We start from the raw sequence: 13379 nt of genomic DNA on the forward strand, positions 1-13379 counted from the left end.
CATGTGGGAGAGCTGTATTTTCTATTAATTGAGAGTACAAAGCAATACAGTAGTTGTATGGGTGAGAGAGTGGCTATATGGTTAAGTTAGTGGGTGTGTGAGTAGCTGTATTGGTGAGTATCAGTGTGAGTGCCTGTATGGTTGAGTGTGTGGGTGATGAGTATCTGTTTGAGTGAGTGGCTGTGGGAGTTTCTGTATGGGTTACTGAGTGGCTGTGTGAGTGGCTGTAACAATTAAGCATGGATGAATTTTGCAAATCTGGCGTTCACGAATTTTGCGAATTTGCGAACTCGCAATCCGCAAAATCCGCGAATTCTCGCGAATTTGCAGAATTTTTGTGTTCGCAAGGATTTCTGCCAGTTCGCAAGGATTTCTGACAGTTCGCGAGGGTTTTGTAACAGTTCGCAATCGCGAACTTACATGTCGGCTCGCAACGGTCACGATTATGTTGTTTCTACGTCTGGTTCATCATTATAGGTTCCCAGCACCCTCTGTTTCACCCCTGCCACCCTCTGTTTTACCCATGCCACACTCTGGTACATCAATGCCTTATGCCACCCTCTGGTTCATCATCACTGTAGATTATGGGGGGAAAAAGCAAGCACACCTGCCTGCTTCAACTGACATGAATTAATTTGGGGTTGATTTATTAATGTGTCACTGTTTTAAAATTCCAGTCTGGCACCTGCTTCCTTATCTGTAATTTGCTTTCTGTTGCAGTGCAATTTTTTTTTCCAGGACCTTTGTGACCTACTTGTAGCTATTCTATGAGGCTGCTGTGAGGGTCAGAGCAGGGTCATACAATTGTTGCAACTAGCAACTGAACTCTGGAGGGGCCCTTGTCAGAAAGCACTACAGGGAATGGTTACTAATGATGAGTTTGAACTTTTGAACCTGCTTTCACTTTTGCAAAACTCGTTTTTCTGCAGAGCAGCATTACAGCAACTTTAATGCCCCACCAAGCTTATATGAGAAAGTTGAATTCTAATCCAAAAGTTATCCAAAGAAAATCAAAAGGCCTCAAATCTAAAAAAGTGCAGGCAAATGTCAACCTGAGGAGTTATTCTGATAAAAATAATCATTTTCAGAAGGTCTATGCTGCTTGCTAGTAGATTTCTTGTGCAGAATTGCAATTTTTGTAATTTCGCGAGTGCGAGATTGTTGCTGCCCGCCGCACCTACATGTTCGCAATTGCGAACTTACACCGCAAAGAAAAAAAATTCCGCTGCGTGCGAATTTGCGGATTTTGCGGGAAATTCGCGAATCTCGTGGATTGCGAATTTACCGAAAATCCGCAAAATCCGCGAGCGTAACGGATTTTCCACCCATGCTTAGTAACAATGTATGAGTGGGTGCCTCTCTAGTTTCAACTGCCTGCACATCCAGCGCTAGACCCTCAAGTGGATCCCCCCCCGACTGCAGAAGGAACATCACTCACACACTCATAAACAGCAGACTGGACTACGGCAATGCACCATACACCGGAATCAACAGAACCCTTATACATAAACTCCTAACCATCCAGAACGCAGCAGACAGACTCATCCTTGGAACATCGCATCACGAACTCATGACCCAGCACCTACGAGACCTCCACTGGCTCCCCGTTGAGAAGAGGGTCACGTTCAAACTCCTCACCCACGCATACAAATCCCTCAACATCGGACCCAATTACCTCAAAGTGAGAATATCCTTCCACATGCCCAAGAGGAACATTCGCTTCACTGACCTCGCCCTGGCAGAGTTCCCGCGCATCCGCCGAAACAGAACAGGTGGGAGAGCCTTCTCCTTCTCCTACATCACAACCAAAACCTGGAACATGCTCCCTGTGAACATCAGACGCTCCCTGACCCTGCACATGTTCAGGAAGGACCTCAAGACCTGGCTCTTTGACGGATCTGGAGTTGCTTCCCCGGCACCTTGAGACCCCTGATTGATTGATTGGTGTAGAAGGGTCTGTATGTTTGTATAACTGAATCTGTGAGTGGCTGTATTGGTGACTGAGTGGGTGCATGAGTGGATGAATGGGTGAGTTAGTGGTTGTGTGAGTGGCTCTATAGCTGAAAGATTGATTGTGTGAGTCCTGGTATGAAAATGGGCATCTGATCGGTTGTGTAAGAGAGGGTGTATGGGTGGTTCTATCAGGTTTGAGTGGTTCTGTGGATGATATCATCTGTGATGTGTTTTGAGATGTCATGAGTGATGTCACTGACCATGTCATGAGTGATGTAGTATGTGAGGTCATAAGCAGTGCATTGTGGAGTCATAATTTATAGTTAGCTCAGGTAACTATAACTGATGGTTTTCACTAGTTTTGTATGAGTACAATTTGAGGAGCCTAACTATAATGTCCCTGTAACCGTTGGTTTGTCTGTGAATTTCTAAGATTTTTTTAAAGTTATTTGCTAACTATAACGTGTCTGTAAACTTTGTTTTTTTAAGTGAATTTCTATGTTTTTTTACATTTTATTTCCTAAGTGTAACCTGCAACCTTTGAGAATGAGTGTGTGAGTGACTGCATGAGTGTCTATTTTGGTATGTAAGTGTCTGTGTGGGTCTGTGATTGTGTGCACAAGAGGATCTGTGAGTCATTTCATGTGTGTCTGAGTAGGCCTGTGAGATGGTGCGCAAGTGTCTGATTGAGTCTGTGAATGGGTGCATGAGTGTTTGAGTGGGTCTGTGAGTGAGTGCCTTAGTGTCTGATTAAGTCTGATTTTGTTTCATTTTTTTAAAAATCTTTGTGACTTTGTTGCAATGTTACACAGGAGGTGCAATGAGGGTCGAGATGTATTTGCGAATATCGCTCATTTGAAGAAAACATTTTTTGAAGTGTTGTACACATAAGGGGCCCCACAAACACCCCTATATTCCACCCATGAGGTCAGGGTACCTCTACCCTAACCCCTTATAACTCTTTTTCATCTTTATTTTGAAACCCTGGAGACCGTTTCCATTAGATAAAATGTCAGCCGCAACTCTCTCCTCAGGCTGGGCCAGTAAATCACAGCATTTCTGTTGGCGCGCACTGTCGCGATTATTCGTTAAACATCGCATAATATATTTACAGCCACAGATTTCACTATCTTGATTCTCTTAAATTACTCTACAACTACTGAATGGATTTACACCAAATAATGGAAAGTGGAATGTGTGTAACTAAATCTAACTTTCTGCCAAATTTGGTGTAATTCCGTCCAGCGGTTCGGGCTGCAGGCGTGTCTAAAGAGTCTATGGGAATTCATGTGAGAAACACACCTTTATTTGCCCCTCCTTTTTCTCAACCCCTGCTTGATAGATCACCCCGAAAATTTTTATGAGCAACAAGACTCACTATGACACTTTTTTGGAAATGTTTATGAAGATTCATCAAACGGCGCCAAAGACATAGGCAAATCAAAAAACGTTTTCTCTATGGAAACTATAACTACCTACTGGGAACCGCCAGTAGGTAATACACACACATATATATATATATACACACATATTTACTCATGTACACACACACACACACATATCTATATAAATATATATATACATGTACACACACATATATATTACCTACTGGCATGCTGCAAATCTAGGAGGAGACGCTGACTTCCACTCCATGCAAATTTGTCTCCTTGCAATAGCTGTTATGTAAAAGATGAACTGAGTATCCAAACTATTGATATTATAGTCTTTCAATAGACCAAAGAAGACGCTAACAGTCTTACTTATAAAGGGAGACTTATAGTTAGGATTTAGCATTAAAAAAACCTATGAAATTCACTGAAAAAACCATAGGTTTCAGACCAGTTATAGTTAGGAGTTAGCATTTAAAAAACCTATGAAATTCACTGAAAAAACCACAGGTTTCACATCAGTTATATTCGTTTGGAATATTAAGATATGGGTGCGTCTCATAACTAAAGGATTTCTGATAGAGAAGCAAGAACTACAATACATTTATGGCAGCAACATGGAGAAGATGTGAAGTATAAAAAGTATTACATTCTTTTTCTTATGAAGGACAAGAATACCTATATACCACATTAACATTATAGACCTAGAGGTTGTTCAACTCAAGCTTCTTTATCATTATATAAAAGATACGTTTAATTTAATGGTTCATTTTGAATGCTTATAATACATTCTAAAGCACAGAAATTTGACAGCTACAGTCACATAATTTCCTATACATCAATAGGCAGGGGCTCTGAAGACGCTACTTTTAAATACATCACTTTTAGCCAAAAGCATTTCTGCAACAAGATAAAGCAGGAACAAGGAATTGAAATGCCCTTGGTTACATTTGCCTTTTGCTTCCCAAAAAACCCTCTATTCTATAGTTTGGCAGGTAGACGAAAATAGAAGTATTGGCAAAAATATCATAAAAGTATGAAACAATCTTTATAGTCCTCAATATAACAAGATAAATCTCAGCTGGATTTGCTTCCGATGGAATGCTCGAGACTCATTTGGTATCAGAGCATAGAAAGAACAAAGAAAGCAATGCACTTTTTATTACACTGTGTCAAATCTAGTTGAATGATACAAAACAGATTATTTACTTTGCTTAGATGTACTACGCTACAAGTCAAGAGACAGTTGGAGCATCAACATTCCACATAAATAAAAGTAAAGTTTACAAATAGGCCTGTGATTTAAATGCAAAATGTTTTAATAAACATGAAGTTCAGTTAAACGATTTGGAATGGTTAAGCCTCAGTGAGCCCAATTCATGGTACATTTTATCTATGAAAATCAGTTTCAGGCACTATATAAAACATACATTTTGAGTACACTATAGATTAACATGGTAAGGATGTGGATGGGGATAGATGTCATTTACATTCACTGTGGAATTTTTCAGAGTGGATAATCACACTTTGTGGAGGGGAAATGAGTGTCTGGCCAGAAAAATAAGGTAGGAAATCAATGTAAATGATGTGAACACTCACATATGTAATCCTTTGCAGTAAATACACATTTACTCTGCCTTCCCCTCACATGCACTTCTAGACATGTGTCTTGAAGACTGACTTTCAGAGTGAGGAAAGAACATTTTCAAGAATGATTTGTAAAGGGAAGTCTCTGTAGGTAGAATTATGTTCCTTAAGAAAAAAAAGAAAAACATACATAAATGTAAAATATTACATTAATCTAACCTGCAGAGTTCAAGTGAGGCTAACATTAACTAAGCTTAGGCAGTGAACTCTGCTCCATTTGCAGAGTTTTTCGCACTCCGTGCTCTGCGGAGCTCAAGTTCTGAAAAACTGCACTCCGCTTAGCGAAGCAAAGTTTTTGCCTCGCTTGCCAATGAAAAAAATGCAAGTGTGAGCGTGGAAAATTCATTGCTAGACCACTTTCCTGCAAGAATTCTCAATGCTGGCAGTCACAGCCGGTTGCTACCGCTCGTGTTGAAAAACCTTCTGTATGCATTGAGGAAACTGCCTCTTGAGGAGAAGTTCTACTCAAGCGGCAGAAATAAGCAGCGCCCTCTTGCACTGTGTGAGATGCCATTTGCGCTGATTTTAAAGCCCAGGACAAATATCTGGCACTCAACACAAAGCACGAGGTAACCCACTCGGATGCTCTTGGAGCTCTGCATAGCTTGGCAGAGTTTTTTTGTCACTTAGCGGAGTTCCACCTAGCTCCACTCAGGCTTCATATTACCTTTCTGTAAGTCAGGTGAAGCATTATTAGAATTGCATTACTTATCCGTAGTTATATTGAGAAAGTGAGAATATGACAAATTATTTCGATTTTTGTGATGAACTAGCTAATGCCAAAAGTGTTTTAAATGGTTTGGCTTAAATATGTAGACATATGTATGTATGGATAGATAGATAGATAGATAGATAGATAGATAGATAGATAGATAGATAGACAGACAGACAGACAGACAGACAGACAGACAGACAGACAGACAGACAGACAGACAAACAGACAGACAGACAGACAGACGGACGGACGGACGGACGGACGGACGGACGGACGGACGGACGGACTGACAGACAGACAGATGGACAAACAGACATATGGGTTCATACATAGATTTCTGAAGTAGAGACACATACAGGCTTATCATCTACCATGAAATGGTTTTAACCACTAATGGAGTGAAAGCAAAGATCAAAACTTTCAATTTTTCACTTGATTTGCTTTAAGCAAATCAAAGCCCTCTTCATTCGAGTTCATACTGGTCTGAAGGACTAGAGCCATTTTTTCTAGGTTCTCTGTCTGTCTCACCCACTGGAGCAGACCTGGATCTCCAGAGTAAAGACAGTCAGTGTGGGAGCTAAACCAAAACCAAAGTTTCATGGGAGAGGAGCAGTTAAAGTGTGATTGCTCTGCTACCAACTTGCATGCCATTAATCTCAAAGCTATACTTGGAATGTGGCACACTGTAAGGATTTGACTAATGCTTGTATTATTTTGGACATTCCAAAAGCATCTCAGTTGAAGTACTTTACTTAACTCAGTCAGCTGTTTTTACCTTTCTAAGCTGTGTCTACCTACATGCCATAATTCGACTTACAGGTTGAATTACAGGTTTAATCATGTGATCAGATGTAAGGTGTGTGACTGGGACATTGTGTACTGGAATGAAAAACCACTCCAATATTTCAAAAGTCAAACATAATTGAGAGCGTAATTAATGCAAAACAAATAAAATTTTCTATTACATAGGTACAGACTACTTATTTAAAAGATGCATGCTACAAAATTAATAAATACATATATTTGGCAGTCACACAGCCAGGCTCAGTGAAAAAAAAACTTCCAGACTGTATTACTGCTCGTGAATCCCCACATATTCAAGAATTTTTGCAAGTGCAAAACGTGTCATAATTTTACTTTTATTGTTTTGATTGTACTATAACCAATCTGAAGTTTTAGTTAAGATTCCATCTGAGAAAAAGCACATGCCCCTCATAGCAACTTATTAAAACTCATTGCTTTCGGCAGTGAAAGTTAATAATGCAGGCTCAGGTGAGAATCTGAAAAGGTATAAAAGCTCTGAAACTGTTCAGCAGGTTGAATGCAGACTTTGCCAATTGAGGGTTGCTGTCTATGATTCCTGTTCCCATCTTCAATTACTTTATTATAAAAAAATCATTAATTTGACAACCATTTCAACTAAGATAAAGAGGGTTATGCCAATCTTTACACTGCAAATTTTACCAGTGGCCATTGTTTTTTTTTATTAAACAAATGCTTCATGAATCAGACGTCGAGAAAGACATTTTTACCTATTAAAAGTGACCACTAGATCTGCTTCCGAGGCATGCAGTAAGCATATGTTAAATTGTTTGTGCCAACATATTGAAATACTGAACACTCTTCAAATGCAAAAAGATCTTATTTCTGCTTTTTCAATACAAGTGGTAATTGAGGATGTATTCTTGTTTAAAGTCAGAAAAAATGCCAATTACCTCCACATCCACCATCACCTTAAAATAAAAGCATGATGCGTTTTATTTCATTTTCATCTCGCCAATTTCTTAATGTCCTTTATCCGAACAACACATTTTTGTCTATAAAATACTCCCAGCAATAATCGCGAAATGCTGGCAATCTGTATTGCCTTAAATACAGGTTTCTTTTGATGTGGGGTCATCAACATCTTTGGCAGGCTTTGTGGACAGCTCTTCATTTTTGTTATTTGTCAGAGGTTCAGTTTCTTTAATATCTGCCTTAGCGTCTTGAGTCTTCTTTTCACCTTCACTTTTCCTCTCCTTCTCCAACATTCTGTAGTTGATAGCATTCCCAATGAAGAGCCATATACTGGCAATAATTACAATGACTCCACATGTAAAGTACATGTATTTATAGTCGCCTGTAATGTCCACCATCCAACCTGAAAAGCAAGGAATACACTTTTTAGAATCATTGAGTTATTTTTACATTCTTAAATCTCAAATACATTCTAAATACCTTAAATTAATAATGCATGCCCATTAGAAAACAAAATGAAGCTTGGGGTTACAGTTCTAGTTTTCAGACTTCAATGGTCAGTAAATTAGTGATTGCTCAATCACAAATTGCACACAAAAGGTGACGGGAAGAATGCTTGCAAAAAGTCTAAATGCTGGCAAACACTTGGGGGAACTTTTCAACCTGTCACATTTTGGCCACTATACCACTATAGACATAGGCCAGCCTTATGCAAATCAGTAGGGATCCCGCTCCCTATGGGACTAGTCCACCTGCAACTGCCGGTCAAGGCCCCGCTAGACCTAACTGCAAGCAACCCAAGACTGGTTTCAGCCAACTTAGGCCTTGTCAGTGAGGTATACAGCCTGGAGCCTATGGCATAGTGAGCAAGGAACCCACGTCTGGGCATACCCTTGGCCATGGTTAAGTCAACTTTTGTGTGTTTTATTCAATTACAGATGAAATGTAATGCCCTAGCCCTATTCCCACCAACTGGCATCCCTGTGCCTGATGCAATCGTCACCTCAGAAATTAATTTTTCATTAAAAGTTGGTAAATTTCAGTTTTTGATTTTTATTTTATTCTTTGAATAATAACATGGCATCCTAATCACCTCAACCACCTAGTTCGTCTACATGAGCCCACCTTTGATCATGAGAACTGAAATAGGGTTTTTTCCCAAGTAGCTCTTTATTGAAATGTAGATATTAATGCAAATGCCACCATTAATGCAACATTATTTGTTGATAAATAGTATGAATGAATGAATTAGTTTTTATTTATATTGCACAGTTACTTAAAACCATTTCCAATACTACTTATATGCCAATTATAAAAGGTTTTAAAAAAAAATGTGATTTATAAAAAAGAAAATTTATATACAACAGTCTCGAGGCAATTAAAATACAATAAATATGTGAATATTGATGTCTGTCCATTGATGCCATAACAAGGGTCTGCCAATGTGTCCTTTTTACTAAGTTTCTTGAAGTGTTTGGCAAAAGTGTAATACCTTCTCCATCTGATTTAGTGGGTGACATATTACTTATTCGGAGGAGTTAACTTTACATATTGCATGACCCATCTTCTTCCGCAAACCCTTTTCGCAGCTCTGCCATATATTTCCCAAACCTAGCCAAATCTGCTGGACGAGAGCAAGAGAAAAGTGCCACCACCGCTTCTTTTACTGTCCGAACCCCGAGCCGTAGCCAAATTTGTTTTAAATGGGTCTGACGGGGGAGAAGCATCACAGGGCAGCAACAAATCATGTGTAACAGAGATTCGTGTTTATAGTTGCAGAGTCTGCATCTTGTTTTGTGTTCAAGGAACTTCCATCCGGGGTTTAGTTCCTTAATTTGAAGGGGCACTAGTCTGGCCCATATAATGTTTTTAAGTGCTTTCTTTCCCAGCGCTTGGCTAAGGTAGGGCTGGATCTTATGCCCAATGTATGATGTTGCCAACCTGGGTGGCCCTCTTCTTGACACATATTCTGCTAGGTCATTTGTATGTGACAGGAAAAAGCATTGTTTGTTTATTGCATTTTTGATCGCCAGATAGTTTACTGATCCATCCTGGCAATTTTCGATTGCTAACCCCAAGGTTTCCACTGCTGTTTCCTTATAACCTTGCCACGGGTTAGTGGGCTCTCTGTACATTGGATTGAGCATATTTTTTAAACTTCTGGCTGGAGCTGTTAACACCTGATAAAAGTATTTTATATGTGTTCCCAGGCATTCCTTACTCTGTTGCTTTAGGCCAAACTCAAATCGAATTAGACTGTTAGGAGTGTATTTCGGAAGTTTAAAAATACGTTTATAAGCCTGGCATTGCACTTTGTCCAACATTGTCTCCATTTTGCCTGGGAATGCTTGTTGTCCATAGCCTGCAGGTGCCCTAATTTTTGCTTGTAATACTTTCCTTATGGGTACTGATGTTGGACTCTGCATGAGCTCATTTAGTTTACAAATCGAAAATATTATTGCCTGTGCTCTAGCCTTCATTTTGTGCCTATGTACTGTTGCTTTGCCAGTTTCAGTTAGCCAACATCCAAGATAATTATATGAACGTGTGGTATTGATGATCTCCGTACCCACGTGCCATTTCAGTGAGACTTTTTCGGGAAAGTGGCTGAAAACAACTACTTTAATTTTTGGAGCGTTGATTATAAGCTCATTGGTTTCATTGTACTTGTTTAGGGCGTCCAGACCTCTTTTCAGCCCGATTTTTGTGTGGTCCATTACCACTAAATCATTGTATCGTAGAATTTGCAGTTTGTTTTTCCCGATTTTCAGTGTTACAAGGCTAGCATTCAGAAGCTTCTTCCCCAAGTTTGCAGTGTATAAATTAAACAGCGTTGGGGCAAGAACACATCCCTGTTTAAGTCCGCAATTTGTCCGGCACTTCTTTGATATAGTGTTGTCCGCTATTTTAACTTGGATCCAGGTATGGCTGCAGAGTGAAATGATGGCATAGAGGAGCCCTGCTGGAATATGCCAATTGCTCAATTTTTCCCAGAGCTTATGTTGGGGCACCCCATTGAATGCGGCTGAATAGTCAACAAAGAAAGCAAAAACGTGTATGCTGTTTTTACAGTTTGTCTGCTGGCTAAGATAAGACATAGCCACGATGTTGTCAATTGTGGAGCCACCCTTACGGAAACCTGCCTGATAGTAGGGGAGGATTTCGTTCTCTTTGATCCAGTCGTTTAATTCCTTCAGCAGGGTGCTGGCATAGGCTTTCCCTTCAATATCCAAAAGAGCGACGAGGCTATAATTCTTTGGGTCTGTGTTATCCCCTTTCTCAAAGATTGGATGCAAGTAAGACCCTCGCCATGAGTCTGGTACTTTTGCTTTTAATCTGCATTCAATGAATAATTTGGAGAGAGTTCTGCTCCAATAGCCTAGATCTTCTCTAAAGAAGGCCACTGGGAGGCAGTTGGGCCCAGGAGCCCCGTTTCTTCTTATCTTTTTTATAACATGTTTGACTGTGGTTACATCTTGGTCTTTGCCGGGTAGTCCCACTAAGGTCTCCGTTTCCATGTCTTCACTAAATGCCCATTGGGCATCATTGTTTTCATGATTCCTAATACCTGCTTTCTCAGTGTAGATTGAAGCAATGTGATTTATCCAAGCATCAGCATGTACTGAGTTTCGCCTATCCACTTTGCCTTTCTCCAAGTTTGCAATGTATTGCCATAGTCGTTGCTGTTTGTTGGGTTTTAAGAGCTCGAATATTGTAACCCAGTCTTTTTCTAGTTTTTCTTGTTTAAATGACCATAATAAATGGCTTTTCTTCTTGGATAGGTCTTTACATCTCACCCTTGTTTCCTGTGTTCCTCTGATTTTGTGTAATCTTTTTGCCCTTTTTAACTTGCGTATTAATGTAGTTAGATTTGTGTTGTTATGTAGTAGGCAAGGGGTATGTGTTTTATTACCCGATGGACTTACATTAAAATTGTCAATCAGCTTGGCTTTTAGGTTTCCGATCCACCATGTCCAATTTTCCACAGTGGGTAGGGTCACGGAAACCCTTCGTTTGATTTTTCATCCAGACGTTAAGTCGCTTTGCTTGGATCTTGTTCCATTTTATTCTTTTAACTAGAGAATGTTCTTCTATCCCTGTTGACTGTGATACTGCAACTGCTTGCTCCCTCTGTATTAAGCTGAAATTTAAGTCCACCTGCAATAATTTGTGGTCACTAGTTTCGTGAGTTTTTACTTCAAAGTTAACAGTTTTCTGGGCTAGCAGCTCACATAGAAATATGTAACCTACTGTGGAACAGTTCCTGAATGTAGCCGTTTTCAAACGCTTGGAATCTAGAGTTTTCCGTATGTCCTTAGCGGATTTTAGGTCATAATTTTTTAAAAAGGAGTTAAACAATCTTTCAGAGCTGGAAAGAACAAGCCTGTCACTCTGGTTTATTCCCAAGTGATGTAGAATAAAATCACCTACAATTGCTTTGGTGGAAAGTGCATTGGAATATAAGATTTCCCTTATTTGAGTTATAATGTGTTTCATGGTGTCTAGTTTATTCTTACCCTGTGCGTTTAGATATACACTTATAACTAGAATAGGGGGGAGCTTTCCAAACGTCGCCCTTTTGCTGAGAGCCTTTGCGGAGAGAGCACTCTCTGTTCCTGCAGCCGAAATCCTTTGTTTGCCTGACCGCCCGCCTCCCGCCGCCAGACCCCAGCACCATCACCGGGTCCGGCCGCTGTGTGGAGCGCGGCAGTGGGGTCAGAAAACTACAAGACCCAGAATCCCTGGAGACGCAGTCCGCGTCATTCACGCGCCAGGCGGCGCTTAAAGCTGAGGCCACCCCGGTCGAAGGGGGGAGCTTTCCAAACGTCGCCCTTTTGCTGAGAGCCTTTGCGGAGAGAGCACTCTCTGTTCCTGCAGCCGAAATCCTTTGTTTGCCTGACCGCCCGCCTCCCGCCGCCAGACCCCAGCACCATCACCGGGTCCGGCCGCTGTGTGGAGCGCGGCAGTGGGGTCAGAAAACTACAAGACCCAGAATCCCTGGAGACGCAGTCCGCGTCATTCACGCGCCAGGCGGCGCTTAAAGCTGAGGCCACCCCGGTCGAAGGGGGGAGCTTTCCAAACGTCGCCCTTTTGCTGAGAGCCTTTGCGGAGAGAGCACTCTCTGTTCCTGCAGCCGAAATCCTTTGTTTGCCTGACCGCCCGCCTCCCGCCGCCAGACCCCAGCACCATCACCGGGTCCGGCCGCTGTGTGGAGCGCGGCTGTGGGGTCAGAAAACTACAAGACCCAGAATCCCTGGAGACGCAGTCCGCGTCATTCACGCGCCAGGCGGCGCTTAAAGCTGAGGCCACCCCCGTCTCGCGGGACGCGAGCGGGACGCCGGGCGAAGCCCGGGCCAAGGGCGGGCCCGTTTCAGCCCGTTCCAGACTGTGCAGGACTGGACTGGGCCACGGTATTTCCATTCAATGTTATACATTACTGCTTAAGTACTATACTGTTGAACATTACTTCTGCATTAGCCCTATACATATCTGAACTCTTGCAGTACTAGACTCCATCCAACAATGAATAAACGGACCAGAAGCAAAAAGACCTCTAGTCTAACTGACATCACCGGCCCACTAGACTTATTTATCACAAAGACTCATGAGGTCATAGATAATAGTATACAGATACTACAACGCAGGGTATCCCATGAACTGGAGGTCGCAAGAAGGTCGTCCATGGGGCCTTTGGCCTCTGCACAAACCCCCCAAAAGGGTCCAACCGCCCCCCTGCTTAAACAGGTCGACAATATGAACGTACAAATTCACACAGTACCAAATAGTGTTGACTTATCCGCTACCCAACTCTCTCTGGGGTCCAACTCCTCTGAGGATTTGGAATTAACACCGGACCTACAGTTCTCCCAAAATACACAGGATATTGTAGATATTGTAGATCTTGACCCCACAGGTAACGGGGAGGGGGCCATAGCAAA

At 41.4% G+C, this 13379-nt stretch overlaps 1 protein-coding gene across 2 annotated transcripts in view; it reads right to left on the reverse strand.

Moving 5' to 3' along the window:
• Window positions 1-4636: 4636 nt before the first annotated feature.
• Window positions 4637-13379, reverse strand: part of SLC16A7 (solute carrier family 16 member 7) — a 540170-nt gene continuing 531427 nt past the window's right edge. For both annotated transcript variants that reach the window (XM_086919107.1, XM_086919108.1), the window contains exon 6: window positions 4637-7843. In XM_086919107.1, coding sequence (XP_086775233.1) covers window positions 7572-7843 — 272 coding nt within the window. In that variant the 3' untranslated portion in view covers window positions 4637-7571. The remainder of the gene's footprint in view (window positions 7844-13379) is intronic.

The sequence above is a fragment of the Lissotriton vulgaris genome, chromosome 1_1 (genome assembly GCF_964263255.1).
Source record: "Lissotriton vulgaris chromosome 1_1, aLisVul1.2, whole genome shotgun sequence".
Classification (NCBI taxonomy): domain Eukaryota; kingdom Metazoa; phylum Chordata; class Amphibia; order Caudata; family Salamandridae; genus Lissotriton; species Lissotriton vulgaris.